The sequence below is a fragment of the Emys orbicularis genome, chromosome 10, assembly GCF_028017835.1.
Source record: "Emys orbicularis isolate rEmyOrb1 chromosome 10, rEmyOrb1.hap1, whole genome shotgun sequence".
Taxonomy (NCBI): domain Eukaryota; kingdom Metazoa; phylum Chordata; order Testudines; family Emydidae; genus Emys; species Emys orbicularis.
Window position 1 is genome coordinate 11331055 of NC_088692.1, and position 25032 is coordinate 11356086.

General features: G+C 47.9%; 1 protein-coding gene across 1 annotated transcript; it reads left to right on the forward strand.

Moving 5' to 3' along the window:
- Window positions 1-14636: 14636 nt before the first annotated feature.
- Window positions 14637-19360, forward strand: GRIFIN (galectin-related inter-fiber protein). The gene is made up of 4 exons (XM_065411517.1): window positions 14637-14648; window positions 17528-17607; window positions 17712-17874; window positions 19196-19360. Exons 1-4 carry the CDS (start codon window positions 14637-14639, stop codon window positions 19358-19360), a joined length of 420 nt encoding a protein of 139 aa, XP_065267589.1.
- The last annotated feature ends 5672 nt before the right edge of the window (window positions 19361-25032 follow it).

Below are 25032 nucleotides of genomic sequence, written 5' to 3' on the forward strand. Positions count from 1 at the left end.
CCCAAGCTGAAATCTGCCTAAAATGCAAAACAGAAGAGACGGGGAGTGCAGGCAGCACATACAAGCAAGAAAAAGGTTCTTAGAGGCCAAAGAGAACACATAGAGCTTTGCCATTGCTTTCAGGCCAGAATTTCACCCACACGCTTTTTCAAGGGACTGCCCCAGGCATTGCTGGGTTAGAATCCCAGATATCAGTCTGGACTGCAGGACAGAAGACGTGTTCTAGCGGAAGTAACAGCCTTGATCCCCCACAAGGAGGGTGACCGCCGCGCTTAACTTCAGCGTCCCCTACTTGTTGGCTAGAGAGCAACATTAACAATGGCCTTGAAAATGTTGGGCTTCAACCTCCCAGATGAGTAAACCACAATGTGGGGGTGGGGGTAAGAGGAGAGACTGCAACATCCAAAGGGGAAAGAAGCTCTGGTGAAGGGGCAATTGATTGAAGCTACCCTATGCATGCAAAATAGGGACTATAACAGAGTCCTTTTTCTTTTAAATAGCCAGGGCCTGGGTTTTGTGAATCTCACAGCCCACCTTGTGCTTTTCCCTCTGGAAATAGAGGAACTAGCTCCCACTGGAGGAGAAAGCTCTAATTGCTGGAGCTGTTTGAACAATCCAAACCTTGTCCCATCAGCCAACATCTCTGTGCAAGGGATGGAACAGAGGGTCACAGGTGTGTACTGGTAGTGTAGCCAAGTGAAAGCCAAACAGCTGGAACTGCAGCATCTAGCACCAGGAGGTTCTTTTGACGTGTTCATTTTTGAGCATAACTGAAATGTAGCAAGTACAGAGCAGGGGCTTGAGTCATGGCTCACAGATTATACGCAGCAGCGTATCTATTCCTGCTTGATGCAAACACAGATTCCCATACTTAATATTGCTCCAGGAGCAGCAAAAACTTAGGCTGGGATTTTGATTGCCTCTGATGGAATCTGTTTGTGGCCCCTTACTGAGCTAGTCTCAGACATCCAAATCCCGAACGTGCCTCTGAACTGTCCTATTTCCTCCCAGTTTCCATTGCTTCCTTTCTGTCTGAAATCCTGATCTAATAAGTGGTTGATTTATAAAACACCCCTTTTTGCCACCACCTCCACCCAAAGTGCTTGGGTGCTGCACAGGAGTATCAAAACCAATGCAATCAAACACCAGAAAGCGAGCGAGACCTGAACACCACCCTGGCTCCAAACACCACCAAACTCTAGAGACGTTCACAGCCAGAGCTGCACTTATTTTCAGCAAGAAAATAAATAAGACGCCAATACTCCAAGGTGCTAATGCAATGCAAATAAATAAATACATAACAATACTCAGAAAAGAGTGGAGGGTCCTAGGCTGGATCAAGAGAGATTAAAACCGTTGAACACATGTGGAAAAAACGGTGTGTTCCAGATGTTTTTAAATTCGGGGAAGAATGATCAGAGGCAGACAGGTGGCTGCAGCAGATCCCCAGTGCCAGGCCTTTGACTCAAGGAATCTTTTCGCTTGCACAAAATGAGGAAAATGTCTGGGTTGCCATCCACTAAGGAGCTCTGTCTTTCAAGAGAAAATGACCCACCCTTGCGCCAGGATTTGAGAAGTTGAATGTTAATAAGTCAGTGCTGAGTCACCTCATGTTGAGTCACCCAGGTCACACCAGGAAACATATGAATTCAGTTCCCTAAATAAAAGGAGATCTTTGCTAACCTTTTCATCTTTCCAGTTTTGTTCTTTGTCAACCAAAAACAAAAAATAAAAAACGGAAGCCCCATCTGCCCTAAAAAGGTCAGAGCCACGTCTCTCCCTAGCAACTGTTTATAGATATAAAGTCTCCAAACCTGCTGCAGAAGTTGCCTGAGCGGAGAAGCTGGATCTGACCTTCCCCAAAGTCCCAGGGCATTTGGATTTCATGCTCTGGGTCAAGCATGTCTTTAAGTGGGGATGGGGGGAGGTGTCACATGGCTACTGCTGCACTTTGAGTGGTGTAACGGGGCCAGTCTCATGCAATATGGAGTCTCTGGGAAGGGCAGGGCTAGAGCTGCTGGGAAAGAAAAAATAGGCCATGATTTGCCTCCTTGTGCATTGGTCTTACTGCCAAGGGGTGGGTGGTGTCTGATGGTGAGTTTTTGCCTGCTATGCTCTGATGCCAATAACTGAGGTAGGTAGAGCTGGCCAGTGAATGGGATACAGAACTCCTAAATGAGGGGCCCCTGCCTGTGTGGCCATCTGCTTTGCTAGTTGCTTAAGGCTGACCTGGCGTTTCAAGGCATTTAACTCCCAATACCAGTGCCTGTCCTAGGCTTCACAGAGCCCTATGCAGAGTAACACTTGCATCATCCCATCAAGCTTCCAGCTCACACGTGGCTAGGTGCTGCTACCGCTATGCGCTCACCCCCACAGAGGTCACCTTCTGCAGGCCTGCAGGCCCTCTCTCACGGGCTTGTGAGTCTCCGTGGCTTTGCTAATCCTCCATCAACCCCACACCTCCCAGGAGAGTCAGCAGGGGCAGTCAAAGCGTCACTTTACAGGGGACGAGGAGAGTGGGGTTTAGGAAAGGGTGGGTCTGATTCCAAACTGTACCTCTCAGGCCTCGTTTTGTGCTGCGCCATCTTTGTACCTCCTGGATTCCTTCTGCGGGCTGGAGCAGTTCCTGGGGTGAGTTGAAGCAACCCCGAGGGGCTGATGTAAATCAGAGCAAGCCCCAGGGGCTGCTCCAATTTATGGCAGCCTTATTCCAGGCTGCCTCTGGGTTAATCAACACCCAGAATAGCTGCAGCAAAAAATGCTCCAACTATTTCATCTCCAGCTCCATCCTTACACTAGGGGCTGTGAACGGGATGAAGCGTAGGGTTGCATATGGTGACTCTACACCACAGCAGTGCCAGGAAAATTCCCCTGGGGCCATTGTAGTCCCTTGACACCACCACAGCTGATTAAAGAGGCCACTGTGGGGTTGGAATCCAGCCTGTAATGTCTGTTGCAGCCTGCGGGTGGGATCAGAGGTGGTGCTAGGGGTGGGGACATGGGGAAGAAGGAATGGGGTATGGACCTTCTGGAGGAGGATTGGTTCCCAAACCCAACTGCAGCAGGCTGACATTGCAAAAAACAACTACAGTGTGCACCAGTAGCCAAGCAGCGGCTTATTGCTTAGTTCCTAGATGCTTTTCTCTTCCAGGGACCGGAGCTCATCCTCTGCTGAGCTCTGTAAGCCGTTGATGTCACTGAGTTCCTTTGTTCTTCAGATCTGGGCGGGGCTCATGCATCTGTCATCATCAGCACTACTAACAAGTCCATAACCTGAGCCACATCCTATTGTGTCCCAGGACTATCCACCGTTGATCTGCCCCAAGGCAAAACCGCACATCCTGGTCTCCATGCAGGAGGCCCGTAGGTGAGAACGGCTTTGTTGGAATGACAGCCCTTGCCAGCAGCTCTGACCCCTCCTAGGCTGTGTGTTTGCTGGGAGATTGTTATGGCAGCAGCAGCCAGGGCTCACACACCTTTCTGGTGGGTAAAGACCATTTGCATGCTTGGAAGTGTGGGAAAGGCCAGTCAGGATTAGGAGGAGGCTGGCATCTGATTTAATGGTGCTGGAAACCTTGTGAACTAGTTGTTCACACGAGGGATCAGCCTCAAATGGTGGAAGCCTCTCAAGGTCTTTTCCCCATCTCTCCCTTTTGGATCTGACCCCAAACCAATGTTGTAGGGCAGTTATTCTCAGCTATACCAGGGCTCCCCCTCCCATCTAGCCAGTGTCCCTCCAACACACACACACACTTTAGTGATATGGGAAGGATAGTGTGGTCACAACCCCCTGATGCACCTGTTTGTAACAGCTAGGTCAATAACCAGCTGCTCTAGGAACAGATTTCCCTCTCTAAGGTACTTAGATGGCCCCTTTACGGTGGTATCTGAGCACCACGCAATCTTTGTTTAAATGTATTTCTCCTCACAACGCCCCTGCCAGGCAGGGCAGTAATTTATCCCCATTTTACAGATGGGGAACTGAGGCACAAAGAGGCTAAGTGACTTACTTAAGAAGTCTATGGCAGAGCAGGGACTCAAACACATGTCCTCCCATTCCCTAGGCTAGCGCTCTCACCACTGAACCATCCTCCCTCTCTGGAGCCTCAATGACATAGTCAAGGTAAGCGGGACTGGGGACCTGCTCTGTTTGGGAACCTGTGTTCTAACTCACTGGGCTTCAAGTGGATGCTCAGCCACATTCCACTAGAAATGAAGAAGCCCCTTTGGCTGCAGATTCACAGAGGAACTGAGCCTCCAGAATAGCTATTTGCTTAAAGCAGGGCTGTGTGGGGGAAGGAGCGGGAAGCAGGCGCATACCGCATAAGGAGAGAAAGGTGCTGATACACCCCTATCCTTGTGAGACAACACCGCTGGGGTCAAAAGGGGTGGGGACAATGCTCCTCACCTCAACGGAGGAAAGAGGGCACTCTGGGCTTTGGGGCTGTACCAGATGCTGTCTGAAGAACACTCCTTTCCAGGGCGTTGAGGTACAGAGACAGCCCCCTCCCCATCGGGGCCGGCTCCAGGCACCAGCAAAGGAAGCAGGTGCTTGGGGCGGCCAATGAAAAGGGGCGGCACGTCTGGGTCTTCGGCGGCAATTCGGCGGCGGGTCCCTCAGTCCCTCTCGGAGCGGAGGACCGCCACCGAAGACTGAAGCGGCGCGGTAGAGCTGCCGCCGAAGTGCCGCAGAGCGGGCTTTTTTCCCCCCCCGCTTCACCGCTTGGGGCGGCAAAATAGCTGGAGCCGGCCCTGCTCCCCATGTGGGACAGAGTGTGCTGAGATGGGAAGAGGTTCTAAGAGAATGCTCCAAGTGAATTATGTCTCACTTGAGCACTCTGTCTTTTCCACTTGCCTTTCTTGTTGTTCTCATTCCCAGCTGCTGAATCACTGAAAGCTGTGTCCCACCTTGCACTACAGGTTCTTACAGCTCCCAGGAGTAATGAGAACAGCTGGTAGGAAAACAGCACTGGCTTAGTCATCTGTAACTTCAGAAATCCTGAAGTTACAGATGACACTTTCCATCTAATAACCTTCAGAATGATCCTCGCTGAGTGCCGGGGGGGGGGGGGGTCCTGCCACCCAAAATACACCAGCCAGTTCCAGTACAACACCACTTCATTCATGAATACTTTGAACCCATAGTCGCCTGGTCTGGTCACTTATTCCTCCCACCTTCTGACTTCCTGCTTCACCCTAAACCCACTTGCCCCAGAGACGAGGCAGGTGCAATGTATCCACTGCTGCTGGGGCAGTGACCAAACAGGGACCGGACCGTAGATGAATCAAACCCTTGAAAGGGTGGAGTTTAGTGCCCACGACCCCCTTATGCCTGGTGCCATATGGAAAGTCAAGTTCTTTGGAGAGGTTTCCAGGTTCAAGGTAAATTACACAAAAGCTGCAGCAGATCAAGTTAGCTAGACATTGACATGCCATTATTTGTACCCACAGCTGATTGCAGGAGCAAAGCTGGAGGCCAAGCCAAGGCCCCTCTGGAAATGTGTCCCTTTGCCTTTTAGGTAGGGGTAAAAAACAGGATTAGCTACTAAGGGCTGCAGATCCCCCCATATTCAATATAGTCTCTCACATGCTAAATACACTAGGAGTTGTGGGGTGCCTTATCCTGAGGGGGCAGGACCTATCGACTAACTCTGGCTACATACTAGTGGGAACCCAATTACCTGCCCTAGTAGCCAGGTATCACAGAGACCCTGGATAAATAGTGAACAGGCTGAATTACCACATGGTCTCCCTCCTTTCCCAGGATCTGTCATTGTTTTAGCTCTAAGCCAGTGACCACCATGAATGGGCACATAGCACACACCCACGTGCAGCCTCAGGAATATGGCATGGGCCAAAGCCAGTCCTGCGACGTCTCCGTTAGCCCTAGTTAGGAAAGACACAAACACCTCTCTAGGAAAGTATCTTGGAGCAGCAGGAGAAATCAGGTCTGCACGTAATAGGGCAATTATTTCAGGCTGATCAACTGTTGGCTATAGAAACCCTTTGCAATAAATGTCATTCCCTCCCAGTCCTACTGTTGACTTTTCTCCAGCTCAGGCCTAACACATTGAGCCACCAGGCTGAAAAGGATTTCGGGAACAGCAGTAATGATGCTCCAAACCCTCAGATCTAGGGGACTGATTTCCAGATTCTGCAAGGAGTCACCCAAATAGGGACTAGAGTCAGACCCTACACCTACTTGTATAAACTGATGAGAGATCCCTTGATAAAGAGATGCCTCTCTAGCCTCTAACATCCTCCCCCTGTGTAACTAACAGGAGAATCACTGGTGTTCCAAAGGGCCTCACCTCTTAAGAAAATATAAACAGATCATTTATATCACTGATGTAACCCACTGACTAGAGCATTCATGTAACAGGTCCTGTCTGTGCTGATCTGCAGAGGGTATGAATTGTTGCAGAGTCCTGACGCTTTAGCTCAAGCTGTAACAGCAGATGATTTTAGCTCTAGAGGTCCCTGTGTGTCAACCACGAGAGTGGCTGTCACACTGACATGTTGGTAGGGATGAGGCAGAAGGGTCACTTTACCCACATTTAGGGGGAATCCTCATATGAGTCTATTAATCCCAAATCATAAACCGAACTCCCAGAGTAACATTTCCTAATCTGGAGTGGTGTGGTCTTCCTTTACGGGGCAGCTTGTCTTAAAAGAGAAACACTTTGTATTTCTCTAGCTCCTTCCATCCAAGGGTCTCAAAGCATTTTAAAACACAGATCCCGGTCAGTGAAGGGGAGTTTTACCATTTCCCTTCAGTGGGTCCCAGCTGATTCAGGCTTGTGGGGCTCAGGCTGCTGGGCTAAAAACTGCAGTGTAGACGTTTGGGCGCAGGCTGGAGCCCAGGCTGTGAGCGGGGGCGGATCTCAGAAGCCAGGCTCCAGCCCAAGCCTGAACGTCTACACTGCAGTTTTTAGTCTTGCAGGCTGAGCCCTGAAAGCTGGAGTCAATTGACCTGGGCTCTGAGACTCTGTGCCACAGGTTTTTATTGCAGCGTACATGTACCCTCTGATCCCTAGTCACTTGTCTGAAAACAATCTTTCCTCCGTCCAACACAAACGGAACTTCACAGTCAGTGGCTCCAGCAAAGATGCAGCCTGGATGAGCCTTGGGGGAAAAGAGAGCCCCCGGCTGCTGTTGCCTAACTGAGAACACTGTGGGACACTGTGATGACAGCCTGAATAATGGAAAAGCTGACAAAACAAATGAGCAAAACCTCAAGCGATGAAGCAATTTCCCATGGTTTGGCTGCCCCTTGTGGACTATGACAAAACGGACACGTTAACAACATATTTGAAACGCCATCAAGATATTTTAATATGAAGCTTGACAGATACAGGGCGGGCCTGGGGGTGTTAACTCTTGCCGCTTCTCTTGCTATGTTGCATGATGCACTATTTTTCTGGGATCCTACTGGTCTGCATCTTAATTATGGCAACCATCTGTCTCATTTGAAGAGAGAGAGAGAGACTGTTGCACACTAAGGGGCTGATCCAAATCCCATCAAAGCCAATAGGAGTCTTTCCATTGGACCATATGGGCATTGCATCTGGCCCTTACAGCATTAGCTTTGTGCAGTATTTTTATTACTAATATTTTTTGCATTAGGGTAATGCCTAGAGTCCCAACTTAGACCAAGGCCCCATTGCATTAAGCACTGTGTAAGCACATAGGATGATACAATCGCTGCCCTGAGGAGCTTGCAAACTAAAGGGACAAGACAGACAAAGACTGGGAAGTGAAAGAGAGGCAAACTGACTTGCTAGTGATCACGCAGGAGATGAATGGCAGAGCTAGGAACAGAACAGAGTTCCCCTGTGTCCTACTGCAGCAGCCAATGAACCAGGCCATACTGCATGAATACCTGCATAGGAGTAGCATATAGAGTGATTTTTTATTCCTTTTACTCAGTTATATGTGTGATCATCCTGTTGCACAGGGCCCCAAATAAGATACATAAAGTAAGATCTTAATAATGTGCATGCCCTCAAATAAGGCACGTAGGAAGTCAGAGTGCTTCATTAATGTATTATTAATAATGATCAGTGTTAATATATTGATGTGGCTATGCAGTAGAAACTTGTGTGATGGGGACTGTGGTAGACTCTCCTGTACTCATGTGATAGTGTCCTTGGAAACAGTGCAGGAAGCTTTAAGGTGTTGCAAGCTACCCACCTGGTACCCTCATCCCTCCATCCACAAAGCCTTTAAACATATTTATACGCTCCTCCCCTAGTGGCTAAACAAACAGTTGCTAAGATCAATTGTGCATAGGGCCACAGAAGGAAGACTACAGGTAGGTAAATAAAGGCACACCTGTCAAACTGGTCTCTGGTTAAGCATCTTTTACAGGTCAGGTGAATGGTGTTTGCTTTCTTCCCCAGGACACATCACTCACAGCAGCCATTTGCCTTCAGAACAACAGAGGCCTTTTCTTCCACTGAACGTGTCGCACAACGTGGGGCCTGCTGTGCAGTAAGTGCTGAACCACCCACCCTCTGCCTTCCAGGCCCCTTCAAGGTGTCTCAAGCTGGGCGCCCAAAAATCCGTTTAGGCTGCAACTTGGTGGATGTGTTGATTCCCAATTTCCCACTGTTGCTACTCCTCGTGCACTGGGACGACAATGGTGAGCACACGAGCATAATCCCACTCCATGTTGTAACTCCCATGCCCTTGAACCCTGCTCAGAACAAGCATAGAGGACACGTTAGATTACAGCCCCGGTGGGCCGTCTGCGCCAGCTCTCCCGCCATTTCCAGCCCTCACAGAGCTTCTAGGGATTAAATGGAAATTAAATGGAAATTAGCTTGCCAAAGCTACCATCTGTGGCGGGAGCTCCTGCGTGCCCATGTTTTGTGTGCTAGAACTAGGTTGGGATTTGATCCTTCCAGGACAGGCCTTTTGCCTGTCATCTAAGTAGGTATTTATAAAGGCCTCTGATTCCAAAAAAAGGCTGCAACAGCTTGTGCAGAGAGAGAGAGGTATAGTGCCCATGTGACTGTAATGAGACTTAAATATGGCACCTCCATATGTAGAAAGAGATATGTTTCCACTTTAGACCCTTCCATTGCCCCTAAAACAGGCTCTGCTAAAACCCAACACAATGGCCTCCTTTGTTTTTAGTCTGGCCTTTTCACAGGAGAACCAGACTGAGAAGGGACAAGCCGGGACATTTTGGAATGAGACCTGTAAGTCACCGCCAGTGGGAAAGCAGGAGAAAGAATGAATCTTATCGAGTGTATAGTCCAGCGCCTCTTCTGGAAAGCAATAGGAATGATTCTGAACTGCCTGCAGCTCGGGATTCCGCACAATGAACGCCGTGTGAATAGCAACAGGCCAGTTCACAGACTCCGAGGAAGGGACAGGGTCTGAATTTGGTAACCAGTATAGCATTGTCTTGAGCTTTGTCTCATGATTCCCTCCCTCTGTCCCCTGAAGCGGTCTCAGATTCCTGCCTGTATTGTGTTGCCCGATGCTGCCATCTGTAGCATAAAACTGGTATTACTGCTCCAGTAGATTTGTTTATTGCAAACATTGCCAGCCGCCTGTCACAATGTGTGTATTTCTCACTGCCACCTAATAGTGAGGTGAATGGAGACTGTTGAATAAAGATGTCTGACTACACACATATCTTCCACAGGTTTCAGAGTAGCAGCCCTGTTAGTCTGTATCCGCAAAAAGAACAGGAGTACTTGTGGCACCTTAGAGACTAACAAATTAGTTCTTTGTAGTGCTGTTGTAGCCATGTTGTCCCAGGACCTACCTCGTCTCTTCCATACTTATCTTCAGACATACGTTTCTTTGACTGAAGGTGTTTCTGTACTTATTTTTAGGCAGCAAAGCAGGTTGATAAAATCATGGACTCATAATTACAGATGGAAAAGACCTATCAGATCACTCAGTCCCACTCTCCATACAGCGCATTATCTTGTCTCTTTTTCAGTCTAGTCTAAAAAAATCCCAAGCCCTGGCACCTTTACCATCATTTTCTTTGGGAGATTATTCCACAGTCTAATAGAACTCATGGTCAGGAAACTTCCCTGCTATTCACCCAAGAATTTCCCTTCCCTATTCCAACCCACTACTTGGAACTTTCCGAGCTTCCAGCACCCTATTTTCTCCCCATTCTGGGTGTTTACACTTTTCAGATAGTGATAGATGATCTTTCCTCTCTGCAGTCACCTCTTAGCCCAGCTATCCATATCTGGTGGGATTTTCAAAGGCACTCAGTGACTTCAGGGTGATCAGGTTCAGGCAAATGCGCAGAATACTTGTATCCGCTGGTGAGACAAAATAACCCATGATGATGTGTTACAAAGGATTGGTCAACAGACTGTAGAGACAATGATTTGAGAAAGAAGGCTGAAGAGGTTTGAGCAGATTGCGCGGTATCAAAAAACTGTATTCCTAGAAAAGTCCTTGACTGGATACCTCGTGGTGGAAGATGGACAAGAGGAGGACAACAGAGGACAGCTGAGAAAACCACTGAGAAAGATGTTGCTGTCATGAAAGCAGACTATAATGGAGCAAGAAATGTGGCATTAAACAGAGGTGGAAACACTGGGATGACTCATGTGTCACAAGGCATCAGAGCGTCTAATCTAAAAAATGTATAACAATGCCAATTGCTCTGGTAAATCCCACCCATTACAACATAGCTGTTTTCATACTTGCTCATGTCTCTCCCGCCAGGCACCTGGTACTCTGTATTGCTTTTCTCTGACTCCCTCCTGCCTCTTGGAGTCTTTCTTACCATGTGCTCTACAAGGGGCCGCATCTTAAATCAACTTGGAAACCACAGCTGGAGCAAAAGACCTGCTTCTTAAGTGTTATATGACCGCAGTGTTCTGGAATCTGCCCTGGCTGCTTCTTGGTTGAGTCAAATGATTTTGACCTATAAAGCCTTAAATGGTCTCGGATCTCCTCCCTGAGACCTCCTCCATGCCATGCAACAGGAGCTCAGAGGGGTGGGTGCTTGAGCTGAACCCCCTGTGGTGAGAAAGGAATGAGCTGGTAGCAGGGTTCTCTCCGCAAGTGGCATTGAGCTCCCCAACTGGTCTAAAATAGCCTGAACTTGTGGGTCTTTAGGGCCTCCTGCAAAGCCTATTTGGGGAGGCCTGACATTTGCAGAGTGGGGGTGGTTTGGTTGAGGGTGTGGGGGGGGATTTTTAGCTGAGGGGGTTAGGGTTTTGTGGTAGCACATCTCAGGTTTGTAGCTTGCCTTCTTTAGCATCGAAACAGGTTGTTGGTTTGTCTTTCTGTTGGACTATGTTTTTAACAATCTGTCCAGGGCACCAGAGCCTGGGATAAAAGCTCTCTTTACGTGCTGGAATCAAAACAAATACATTAAACAACATCAGCCTTGAGGCCCTGCGTGCATGCAAGGAAAAAGACACCGTACAGGTAGGACATTCTAACCACAGCCTGTGAATTCCTGCCAAATCAATCATGGAACATCCCAGGCTACCACTGGGGAAATATAGCACGTGTTTCTTATGCATTTGTACCATCAAAGGAGGGCAATGCACTGCAGCCAGCCACTAGCAATCCCAGCAATTGAAAGGACTTGGGGAAACAGCAAGATGGCACAAGGCATCCCTCAGCTGACACGGAAAACCCTTCCCCTGGCATGGAAAGATCATCCACCTGGAAGGGAGGAATCCTGCAGCTGGTATGGCAAATTCTTCCAAGTCGTTCAAGGAGGTCACCAGAAGACATAAGGAAATCCCTCACAGTGGCCCAGTTAAACATCACTGGCCTGGGAAACCCAACACCTGGCATGACTAATCCAGTTATCTAGTATAGGAAGCCCACCTGAAACAGGGAAACCTTCCAGTAAGCGGGGGTAGAAGAACCCATCCAGCAGGGGAAACCTAGCCCCAGTAAAATCCCACCATGTAGCACAATATGATCCATCCTCCGGCACAGGGAACCCAGGGGCTTGCACAAAACAGCAGCCTGACTCCCAGATGGCACAAGTTACAACCCAGCTGGTTGGGATGATCCTTCTGGTTTATCTGAGGTTTCCCTACAACTGGCATTGGGAACATGCAGTAGGCACAGAAAGACTCCTCTAACCCCCATCTTGGCACAGGGAGTATCTGGCATAGGAGGCCAGTTGGTGCTTGAGAGAAGAGGCATCTATTTGCTTTCTCCCTTTTGGGCAGGGGTGGTGGAGGCATAAATCTGTGGGTTGTGCTGGTGGTGGTGGATGTTTGAATTCCTCATTTCTTACCCCAACTTCCTTTGATAGCAACCAGCTGCCTCAGTGAACCACCCCCATATCTGCCAGTGCTACAGCAGCAATGACGGATAAGCAGGGGGGCTAGATAGCTGTGCTTGAAGGATCACTGGTGAAATATTTAATGTTGATATTAAATGTTGCTAGGCTTTAGAGTTAACATCATGCTGAAGTGAATGGAAACAGTTCACACTTCTCGCAGAGCTATTGTTTCAGGCTGGCTGCAGACTCAGGCAGATATCAGGCAGTATACTCTAACAGGGGGGAAGCAGTGTGGCCTAGTGGACGGAGCACTGGCCTGGGACTGAGGAGAACTGGGTTTTATTCCCAACTCCACGGCTGGGTACCTACCTATTGTTGCCTCAGTTTCCCCATCTGCAAAACAGGGATAATGAAACCGACCTCCTTTGTAAAGGACTTTGAGATCTACTGATGAAAAGTGCTTTATAAGAGCCAGGTATTATTATTAGTGTCACTGCATCTAGTTACCTTCTGTTCACATTTTTACGGTTATTGTTGCAACCACAAAAGCTAGGGGCTTATGTTGTAAGCTTAGATACAGGAGTACATTTATGCAGTCACTTAAAAAACCCTGCAATATGCAGCTGTTATACATGACAACCTAATCACCTTATAGACAGAGGCGTACCTATTTTGGGGGGACAGGGAGGCAGTCCTACCTGAAATTCTGTCTTTGGACAGGTGTAGAGGTATTCCCTGGCTGAAGTTAATTCATGTGGAGATGTATGTTAAATAGGCAATTCCTCACCATGCTTCCAGCTGAGAGAAAGTGACATTACAACAGCTCAGAGGTGCTGGAATTAGGGGTGCTGCTGCACCCCGCTGCTTGAAGGAATAATAACACCCCAAATACATGGTTTCTGCCTTCAGCACCCCCAACTATAACAACTGTTCCTGCACCACTGCAACAGCCATGGGATTCCCCCACAGCCAGCGCTCTGCAGCAGTGCTGTGCAATATGGGTCCCCTGCACTCAGCACTTCTGCGCCGTCCCCCACAGCGGCATTTCCAGAACATTGCAAAGCTGAGCCCCCCCACCTCAGGAAAAGGAAACCAGTTGCGCCCCCGTTCAACCCGCTGTCTTAGGAGGGCAGCCCGGGGAAAGCTTTCACTGCCACTCTTCACTCCCCTCCAGGGTGATGCATTCCACATGCTGGGGAAGGCTGCTCTACAGTGACTCCTGCTGGGGGAGGCGGGGATAGGACTAGTTCTGATTCTCCCATACACACACACTCATGTACATAGATTACTGTACTCCTCCTGCACCATTCCCTATAGTGACCCCTGCTGTGAGAGGCAGAACTGGAATTGCTGGGAGAGCCCCTCGCAGCCAACCACACTCTTACACCAATCTCTATAGCGACTCTTAGTTTTCATTTCATTGCTGTCCTTTGCTTGGTGCCTTTCAGCTCTGGGAAATATCTGCTCAGCCCCAAAATACATGGCTTGCACTGTGCGAAGAGAGGGGTCAATGCAATGTGCTGTTATCAGCAGAGTGTTAAATCCTAATGCGCTGCTGACAAGCCAGGCTTTGTCCGGTTCTGCCTATCGGAAGCAGCAAGGGGGCTGTGAGGTGGAAAAACGGCTGTGACAGAGCTCGAATCAGCTGATTGTAAGACAGGATTACAAATTACAAAGAATGAGAGAAAAACAAATGGGCAAAATTCCTCCCGCATACACAGAAATCATCACCCTCTGGCGGGGGCAACACAGAGGAGGGGGAAGAGGGAAAGAGGCATGGTTACTATTTCCCCCCGAGTAGCTATGTGAACCAAGAAGGCTAATATTTTCCCAATCATGTCTCCCTCTGCAGTCCATTCCTGCCCAGGGCATGGACCACTGGTATAATCAAACTCTCCCCCCCCCAGGTGACTTCTCCCCAGTCACCTCTCTCTCCCCAGGAGTCTTGTCCTAGCCTGTGGCAGAATCTCCCCGGGGATTAACCCACAGGGATTTCTTCCCAGCCATCTCCCCATCCTAACCAAAGGGAGGCCTAGTGCAATAAAGACCAGGTGTTATCTAGGCTTGCAATTCAAACTCTCTACCCTTGCCTCACTGTAATAAAATGATGCCGCCATGTCACCATTCTGGATTGTTTTGTTGCTGTTGCTATTGTTAGCAAGAACACAAGGTCTGGATTAGTGCTGAGAGAATGAACAGTCTGACTTTGCAAGGCAGGCAGGGAATGGATTTTTCCATTCTTCTCCTCCCACCAAGGGTCAGGAGGCTAGCTCGCTCCTCTGTCTCTGATAATTGCCCCACACACACACACGTGGTCAGCAGCCCTTATATCAGGCCTTGCTGGCTGCGCATCCCACCGTGGATCGGTCTGACAGTGGAAAGGCAGGCGAGCAGGATGGCACTGCGGGTAAGGGAGAGGGACCAGCATCTGGCATAACTCACCAGCTCAAGCTGGTGGTCAGTGTCTGGGGTCTGATCATTCAAGCACAGGATAGATAAAGAAAGAGCATTGCAGCTGGGGAGAAAACCCAGAAATCTGGCCAGAGCAAAGCTAGAAACCAACAGGTTCATGGGAGTTCTGCTTATGGGGCTGCCCTTCTGTTTCAGTAATGAGCCCCAAAATGTAGCTCTGTTGTAATCAAGTACAGAAGGATGTTTTAGGGCAACTGGCCAGATTGTGGTCTCAGTTAGACTGGTGTATATCCAGACTAACACCACTGACTTCACTGCAGTTATTCCAGAATTACAGTGTTGTGCTGAGATCAGAATCTGGCCCCCCGTCTAATGGAGCAACCTGAGCAGGTGTCTTTCTTTTGGATGTTAAAATAATCTCTCCCGGGACAACCAGTAGCAGAGAGGAAGTTGCTGTTGCGTGGATGTGGGGCATGTTTCGCTGTATATGCTGTAGTGACTTTAGGGGCAAGATCCAAGTGAAGCCCAGATTGGGATCCAGCATGACTTCCAGCATGACTTCCACCCCGCTTACACCTTACAATCAGCTTTGCATGACCCAAGTGTTTCTAAGGGGGCAAAATGTGTGAGTATCATCATATCCGCTCTGTGTGTATGTGTGTGTATGTGTGTGTGTCTGTACGAGGGAGAGACAACCAGCAGCATGAGAATGGCGGGGAAGTGTTTAGTGGGCTCCGTCTTTAGAAGTAGCAAGACAGGAGGCTGGAGATTAACAGTGGGGCTGTCTGAGATGATTGCGTCTCAGCTCCTGCCCTAAGGACGTGTGTGTCCGGGAGACGCTAGGCAAGGTTTGAATGGAATCCAGTGGCAGAGTAAAGGGACTAGATAAGTGAAGCCCCGGAGTGAGAGAGACTGAATGCTTTACATGACTGGGAGTGAAAACTAGGACTGGAGCAGAACCCAAGTGTCTGCCAAAACCAGGAGTGATTTCTTCCAGTGATGGGGATGAGCATCATTCAGTGGGGGGTAAGGGGGTTGTATAAAAAGGGACCATGAGAGTTTATTATTTATTATTTGTGCTGTGGTAGCACCTAGGACCCCCAGTCACAGACCAAGACCCCTTTGTGCTAGGCACTTGACAAACACAGATGGTCAGTTGTGGGTAGAGTGGGAATACCACTAGCGAAGGGAAGCAGGTATCATTCCCCTGGGAGTATGGGGAAGAGAGAGAGCTGTTTCACATGAATTCATCACTTACTTCAGCTCCCTGTTCCAAATCCTTATGAGGAAGGTACGCTGAGCCCCAGTTCACTGGATGAGGATCTTACTGGGGAGACTATGACACCTCAGGTCTCATCTGCTCAGCATGGACATGACAGATCCCAGGGTATTTTCCAGAAGAATGGTGGCTTGACTAATTTTTCATAGCCAGAATTCCTCTTTTTCCCATTGTGTTGTGCTGAGCTGTGGGCCCGTTTGCTCCTGCCCTCCACCCTTAGTAGAGCCGGCTGCATTTCGGTGGTGCTTCTGCTGTGTGAAGCACAGGAGAGAGAGTCGGCTCATAGGAGCATCAGAAAAGGGAGGAAATGTCAAGCCTTTCTTATGAAAAATGAGTTAGTCAACAGATACATAAATTATTGAGAAACGAACCTGCTCTTTCGTCTTTTACACGAGTTTAACTCCTGAGACCGGACAAAGATCCCAGCCTGGAAAGCATGAGGAGTGTAACAGTGAGTGAGGTGACACTTATCCAGCTGCCCATGTTCCACTGACTGGAAGGAAGCTGTGAACAAATAGGAGAGAGGCCAGAGGAGAGCAACAAAAATGATAAGAGGTTTGGAAAATATGACCTCTGAGGAAAGGTTGAAAGAACTGGGCACCTTTAGTCTAGGGAAGGGAAGGCTGAGGAGGAACAGTTTTCAAATATGTAAAAGATTGTTATAAAGAGGATGGTCATCAGTTGTTCTCCATGTCCACCAAGGCCAGGAGAAGAAGCAATCAACTTAGTTTGCAGCACAGGGAGATTTAGGTTGGATAGCTGGAAAAACTTTCTAACTATAAGGAAAGTTAAGCACATGACCAAGTTACCAAGAGAAGCTGTGGAATCTTCCTTAGTGGAGACTTTTAAGAACAGGTTAGACAACCATCTGTCTGGGATGGGCTAGGTATACTTAATCCTGCCTTAATATGGAGGGATGGACTAGGTGACCTCTTGACGACCCTTCTAGCCTGACATGTCTATGAATCACTATTCCCCTCTGATCAGTTCCTGCCATTCCAACCATCCCTCAAAGCACCTCAAAGTCTCATGCTCAGGCCTCTGAAGATTTGGCACTGTCGAGGATGAGGAGGGGAAGAAGGATTTCCTTGATTTCATAGCAAACAGGATTTTATGCAGGTTTTTTGCAGCAAGAGCTCTGGCATTTCTCTGCCAGTTGGTGCAGAGCAGTGATTTCTTAGCTATCAGCAGATGAAATGGGATTTGCCACCTCAAAACATCTTTTATAAAGAGCTGGGCTGGACTGGAGAGAAAGGGGAATTCTGAGAGCAAAAAAGGTTGAGCTGCTTTATGTTTATTTTATGGCATTGCTGAGTGATAAAGAGCTGGAGGGGAGAGAGGAAGAGGAAGACAAGAGAAAAGAGGAAGAAAAGATGGGAAAGAGAGAGAGGATGAAAAGTGACCCAGTAATAAAGCTGTGGAGGGAATGGGAAAGGAGAGAGAGGGCAGGGGAGAAAGCTGAGATATGTTTCTTTATTGCTGGAAAGCTGGTCTCTCTCACCCACAGAAGTTGGTCCAATAAAAGATATGACCTCCCTCGCCTTGTCTCTCTTCATTGCTGAGTATCACTGACTTGTGTTTTTTTCCGTTCACAGTTCGAGGCATCATACCCAGAGGGGCTGTGTCCTGGTTGGAGTGTGATAGTTAAAGGTGAAACAAGCTCCAATGCAAATATGTAAGGGCATTATTTGCAGCCATTTTTCAGAGCATCATGGTGTCTCATGGGACCCAGCTGCCAGGCTTCATGGGTTTGAATCACTCATTTCTCTCGGTTTTTAGGTTTGAAATTAATTTCCTCTGCAATGCAGGAGACCAAATCGCTTTCCACTTTAACCCTCGCTTCTCTGACTCCAAAATCGTCTGCAACTCCTTCCTATCCAACCGCTGGGGGCCAGAAGAAGTAACTGACACCTTCCCCCTAAAAGCAAAGGAACCTTTCCAGGTAATTCAATATCAGCCCACAAATCTTCTGGGGACACTCCCTGCTGGGAGAGACACATGACTGCCAGCCCCGGAGTGGGGACCAGCAGTACAAATCATTCAATCCTTCCTTCAATGCACAGTTCTGCTCAGTTACACTGTTGTAAACCTGGAGTAACTCCACCGACTTCATTAACTCCAATGACAAAATAGGAGAACAGAAATTTGACCTCGTTCGCACTCTGGGCCATATCCAGCCTGGAGTAAAGATGCAGGTGTAACCCCCTGGGCTCAGTTTAGCAGGGATGTAAATGGTAAGGTCAACTACACATCAGTTATAAGATGACTATAAACAAATGTAAGTGGTTAAGTGGTGTGACTTGCACTGCCATGCTATACAGTGTCTGTGCAAAACAAGTGTAATGTACAAGGCAAGTGGATGGATTAAGGGTATGTGTGATTAGCAGGAAAATCAATTAACAAGAGGGGGTCAGACAAAGCATGCCCCCCTTCACACACACACTCTAAATTATACCCACAATGCCTATGGGGAACTGCAGACCTGATTTATTCTCTCAGAACACCAAAAATCAGTGTAAGCCAGTGGTTCTCAACCTTCCTAGACGACTGTACCCCTTTCAGGAGGCTGATTTGTCTTGCGTACCCTCAAGTTTCACCTCATTTAAAAACTATTTGCTTACAAAATCAGACATAAAAATGCAAAAGTGACAGCACGCTATTACTGAAAAATTGCTGCCTTTCTCATTTTACCATATAATTATAAAATAAATCAATTGGACTATAAATATTGTACTTACATTTCAGTGTATAGTATATAGAGCAGTATAAGCAAGTCATTGTCTGTATGAAATTTTAGTTTGTACTGATTTTGCTAGTGCTTTTTATGTAGCCTGTTGTAAAACTAGGCAATATCTAGATGAGTTGACGTACCCCCTGGAAGACCTCTGTGTACCCCCAGGGGTCCGCCTACCCCGGTTGAGAACCACTGGTGTAAGCTACATTTGTTTTGCACACTCCCTGGATGCCAAATGGGTGCTAGTTACTCTGCTTTGCCATTTCCCATCTCCACCAATGAACCCAAAGCCCCTGTGTCTGCATTCAGTCTAGTCTCTGGGCCGTGGTTTCAGCTACCACTAAGCAAAGGGGTGTTATAATTGTTTCCTTAGTTAGCCTGAATGGAAGGTGCTAGCACACCCATCGGTGTCCTAGAGGTTTGTCATTGACCACAGATCAGACATGCTTTCATTTGTGCTGCATCAGCTTCTCCGGTGATGTTTCAGACCAATACCTGGAGATCCTAACTCTCACTCTCTCTCTTTCAGATTGAAATCTACTCTGACCCAGACTATTTCCATGTTTCCATTGATGAAAACAAAATCCTCCAGTACAAGCATCGGCAGAAACAGCTCTCAGCTATCACCAAACTGCAGGTCGTGAATGATGTCAGAATTTCTTCAATGGAAATCACCAAACGTGGTCTTTATTAGGCACTAAAGCTGGGATGGGATCTCCAGCCTACCCACCCTTAAGAGCCCTGCCCCAGTAGGCAACTGGTTACCCTCTCTCCTCCCTCTCCCACCCATCATCTGCTGTCTCCAGCAGGAAGGATGTTGCTGGAGAACACTATAGCACAGAGTTGTCATGCCCATGATGTACTGTATCCTAGCAATACAATGGCAATACACAGTGAGCTCATTATGTCAGTCAGTCCAGATCCCTAGAGTCATTCTGACGCCATGTGCCCTATGGTGGAGAATTGGAAGTCTAGGCATTTTCATCCTTGTTTGTCGTAATGAACAATGGCATTCCACACAGCAGTTTGTTGTGTGTGGCAGTCTGCACTGAATGGTAAGAACATTTGAATTTTATCCAAGCAAATATTCCTACTCTGGAATAGGGTATGGATTAGCTACACTGCTCAGATGTGGAGGCATTGATCTAGGGGATGTGTAAGAATGATGCCAGCAGAGAGGGGCATGTGCCTACTGGAGCTTGGTACAATGTCAACATGATCACCAATAAAATCTGAAAAATGGCACCGCGTGAAGTGGCTTCTATATTTGTTGGCCCCGTGTCCCACCTCGCAGGCAGCCCCCTGTCCTCCAGGAGAGGAGGTGATTCCTGACAAACGGTAGCAGAGGACTCTGCTCCTTGCTCCTGCCCTCATACAGAATGAGGCCTGTCCAGTCCCTTAGAGAAAGCCCTGGTTTAAAACTCCAGCAGTTGGTCAGGTCAACTGGATTATTCCTCCCCTGGGGCTCTAGCCAGGGTCTGATTCTCCAGCCACAGAGTACAAGCAACTCTCATTGACTTCCGAGGGAGTCACTTGTATCCAACAGTGGGAAAATAAGGCCCTTTGGCAAGAAAGGAGGGTGTGAAACCAAGCTCCTGTTCAGAACCTGGGGAATAAAATTTGTCACATAACTGTTGGTCAAAAAGGGGAGGGGCTTAAAGGAGCACTGAGCCAAGATGATTTCGTCAGAACGCAAGGCAGGCACAACTAGAGTCCATGCCAAGGGATCCTAGAAGGACCGAGTTCTAGCAATTATGTTTTTCAGGATAAGCACAAGGTGCCATATTTTTAGCGGCCAGACTCAATCTCTCTCTCCCTTTTCTTCTTCCTCCCTTCTCAATCCAATGGAATCAACGCACACTCACTTGTTCTCCTGTTTCTCCTTCCCCTTTTCCTCTCTGACATTGTCCACCTCTTTCTCCTCTTTTGGGGGTATTATGTGTCTGACCCCTTGACTGCACTCCAGCAGGAGAAGGGCTGCTAATGGACAAACTTGCATCCAGTGACATAAACACGTCACCATTGTTAAATATGAACATGAATTAATTCAAAAGGGCAACTACAGCTGCCCTCAAATCATCCCCTTGCTCCCTAGGCGTTAGATAGAGTGTGTTCCAAATGGCAAGCCATAAAGAAAGAGAACAAATGGCTGCTATCTGCCATTGCTGCCAAGAGGGATAGACTGTGTACTCATCACAGCTCCTGTACTATCTCTGGTCATTGGAAGGAGTCATTGGAATTATTATCTGTCCAGTGAAAAGTCAAAGTTTTGCTCTGGCCTTTTCAGAACTCTTTAGTTTGATTGGCTGAGGTCATTTTCCTTTCCTTCTATTTATAGTCATAATGATCTAAGAGGAAGGGGTGAATAGTCTGCCAATCACAATCTGCCAATACTGCAAAATCTACATGAGTCTTAAAAGTGTGCGGTATTTCCAGACTATAACTCGAGGACATTATGTTCTCATTGCAAAGACTGTACTGGGAACATAGGAAGGCCCAGAATAGATGTGGTCACATTAAAAAGAATAGAAAATATGTTTTGTAAATGGCAACCAGGCCGGTTACAAGACAGAAGGTGGAAATTGTGATAGATGTACCTGGGTGACAGGAGTCAGCACTTAGTCTCCTTGTTCATCAAGTCCTTACCACAAGCCGAGTCGCACCTTGACCTGGAGAATCCCCCTTTTTTGGAAGTGAAACACTCTTTCACTCTCCTTGTTCATTCCTTTTTGGAGCTTCCAACCGCTCTGAAGTAAAACAACCACTCCTGGGTCCCACTGCCCAGCTGGGGGTCAGTCTCAGAGGAGCGGGCTTATTTCCAAAGGAGCTGCATTTATAGTCTGATCCAGATCCAAGTTACAGTGGCTGAAACCCACAGTTAACTCTGCTGAAGTCAATGCAGTTACACGGGTGTAAAACAATGCAAGTGCAATCAGACTCAGGACCTTTACAGCATAAAATTCGCCCTGTCTGTCCCTGATAACGCTGAACTATATTTGGAAGAAATTGCTCTTTTTATTTGTCCCTGGTGGGAAGTTTCATGATGCTGATTATGCTTCATGGGGGAAAACTGATGAGGCAATTCAGAATAATAATACTTTGCACTAAGCCCCATCTATGTCCCACCACTATATAAATATTCCATTATTCCAATTACTTCAGTCATTGAGCCTGGATGAACAGGGCAAACATATTTCAAGTACAAATAAATAAAAAGAGGTGCCATAAAAAATTAGCCAGCAACATCCGATTGCACCGTGTCTCTTCTAACACACAGTCTCCCTCAGCCTGCCCAAGAGCTGATTGGCTGATCTTACTCATGCATCATCTGCACAGGGAAACAGAGCGCAAACGTTCCTGACACATCAGTGGAGCTGCTGTTGGGGTAGAAATATTAACCACTCCATCCTCACACTGAAACTTTTGCTTCCCTGGCAATGAAAGGTACTTGATGACTCCTGGCTATAGCGTGTCTCATTCTTGCAGATAGAAATGCTGATATGGAGCAACTAATAGCCAAAGAGGATCCCTGGAGGCAAGACATACACCATAGCTCAACTAGGGTGACCAGATGTCCCAACTTTATAGGGACAGTCCCGATATTTGGGGCTTTTTTTTATATGGGCTCCTATTACTCCCCACCTCCGTCCCGATTTTTCACACTTGCTGTCTGGTCACCTTAGGCTCAACGTTATGGAGTTTTCTCTCTCTCATGCCTCAACTGGGACATACCCTCTGGCTCAGAGTCACCCTCTTCGCCCATTTGTTGATCACTACACTTGAGAAGGAGCGTGAGACAAAAAATTAAGCACCCTGATTTTTATGGTGATTTAGGCTTCCTTTGCTGGCCTGCCACTGCCTGCATCAGGCCTCTGGATCAGTGTCATCTACTGCTGCTCAGGTTAGCCTGAGAGGTTTGCTGAGCCCCAGTAGCCCTTCTCAGGAGAGGATGAGGCATGCTGATGGTGGCAGGAGGCTGCTGATTACTGGTCTTTTGGCTACAAGAAAAAGAAACGAGGCCTCTTCCCCCAGCTTTAAACGGGCCTTCATATTAATGGTTAGGGAGCTGAAACAGGTGGGAGCTGATGAACAGGACGCTCCCCCGTAGATATATATGAATCCCTTGGAGAGTTTAAAACCCTGTTAGAAGACAGAGGAGCAGAATCAACATATGTCCTGCAGCCCTGACGGAGATTAATTCACCCCCAGTGCCACTGTTAACACCCCTAGTCTTATGCACCCCCAAAGCAATAGCTTCATTACGTCCCATTTCAAATGACTGTGCACAAGAGCTGGAGCCAGGCTCCGAAGCATCACAAAATGCTCCCAGATCCTGGATATGTGGGGAGAGGCTATCTGTTCTTAAGCCTCCTTAGTGGGGTAAGACATGACTGTAGTTATAAAAACAGAAGCTGCTGCTGTTACTGGTTTACGTAAAAGAGAGAGGAAACCTAAAAGAGATGCTTAGCTCCTATCCTAGAACCGCAAGAGAGAGGAAGATTTACAGGCTGGAAGAGACCATGTGTCTGACAATAGCTGAGACCCCATGATTTCCAGGCTGAAGGAGTCCTCTCCCTGCCTGATACATGTTCAGACTGATTTAGCAAGAGTTTCTGGCCTGTAACTGTCTCAGGTAAATCCCCAGGCTAGAGTTTCTTGCCCAGGAGTTTCCTTACTAGGAGGGAATGCTGAATCTCAATGTACAGGTCGATGAGTATCTTTTTATTGACAGTGTAATTTTGTCCCTAGATGTTGCTACCTGGGGCAATAGAGAAGAAGTCCTCATACCTGTAGCAGGGCCTGATCGTCCTCTCATTTATACTGGTTTTACATCGTAGCTCCAGTGAGTTCAATGGAGAAGAGAATCAGACCCATGATCCATTGCCCCTGATCCTTGTAATGGATTCTGTGCCTGCTCTGCTCCTCTGCGGTGGCCCCCTGGGTCAGGGCCCCTCAGGGCTTCACTGAGTCAGGCAGCATCACAGAAAGGAGCCCGGCAGGTGTCTGACGGACATGGTGTCCGCTGATGCCTGTGACATTGAGAGTCTGGTCATGACTCTGACACTCTTAATAATTGTCACATTTCTCTGTAAACAAGCTCTGGCCGCTCCCCCACAGCCAGGCGAGCACCCTGGCTCACTAATCAGTGACAGTCACGTCCAATCAGCAGAGCATGCTGTCCAGTGACATCAGACTATGTGGTGTTCTCTCTGCCAGCCTTAACAATGGGCTCTTCTCTGACCACATGAGCTGCTGCGTAGGTCCTACCTTGGGAAAGCTAGTGCAGGATGCGGGTGGGATGGGAGAAGTGGCTCATTGCCAGTGCTGACTGGCAATGAGGAATACTGAGGCCTCCTTCTAGTTCTGGAAGGCAGAGGGGGAAGGATGGGAGTGTTTAAAACCCATTTGAAAGGTGGAGATGCAGAGCCAGCACGAGGTCTGCAGCCTTGGACAAGACTGATTTACCCCCACTGCCACTGTAATCCCTTAGCCTTGTTACTAATTCTCCAGTGATCAACTTCTATCCTGCCTTGTTTCATTCCCTGGGCAGTGACTCCTGCTGGAGAGAGCAGAGCTGAGTGGGGCAAGTCACTGAATTTTAGCCAGCAATTTTCTGTGAACGTCAGCCTGTGTTTCTAAATTACTGCCTGGGCCATCATTCTATGACACTTGTAATCCCCCTGCCCTTCCCCCCGCACACCATTGTCACTGAACCTGGTGCTGGGGAGAGCAGAGCTGATTAGCAACAGGCATCTTCCTCACCCACCACCACTCTGAACTCATCTCCGGATCTAGCAGACTCCAGCCTGGGTTTCTCATTTACTGCCCAGGCCTCGAAGCCCCATAAATCCACAGGATTTGTGGTTTCTTTGTGAGGGAACTGAAGGAAATGTGCCTTCTTTCCAAGAAAATGGGTGGGGGGATGGAGAAGTAATTCACTATTCTAGGGTGAGACAGTTCCTAGTGCTACCGGCCAGGCCCAACTGCATGAGGTCTGCCACAGTTTGGATTAGTGAGTCTCAGTGGAGACTGAGTGTGCTGAAAAGGGGGTAGATGCTTTTTCTTATGGAGTTTGTGGGGAAGGGGATTTCTTAAAAACACAGGACAAAGCCTGAAGCATTTGAATCATTTCAACTTGGATGGGACACTCCAGCCTCGTGGCTGTGGGGCTAGGGGTGAGGGCAGCTACCAACCTCAGACACTTGCTGCCTGGTGGCTCTGGAGATTAAAAGCAGGCTTGAGAGAGATTATCTGAAACCAATAGACATAATACAAAGGGCCTGGTATTGGAAGCTGAAGTCCTCAGCTTATTTGACAGTTATACTATTATATAATACCAGTGACCACGGAAATGTTATTTATTAG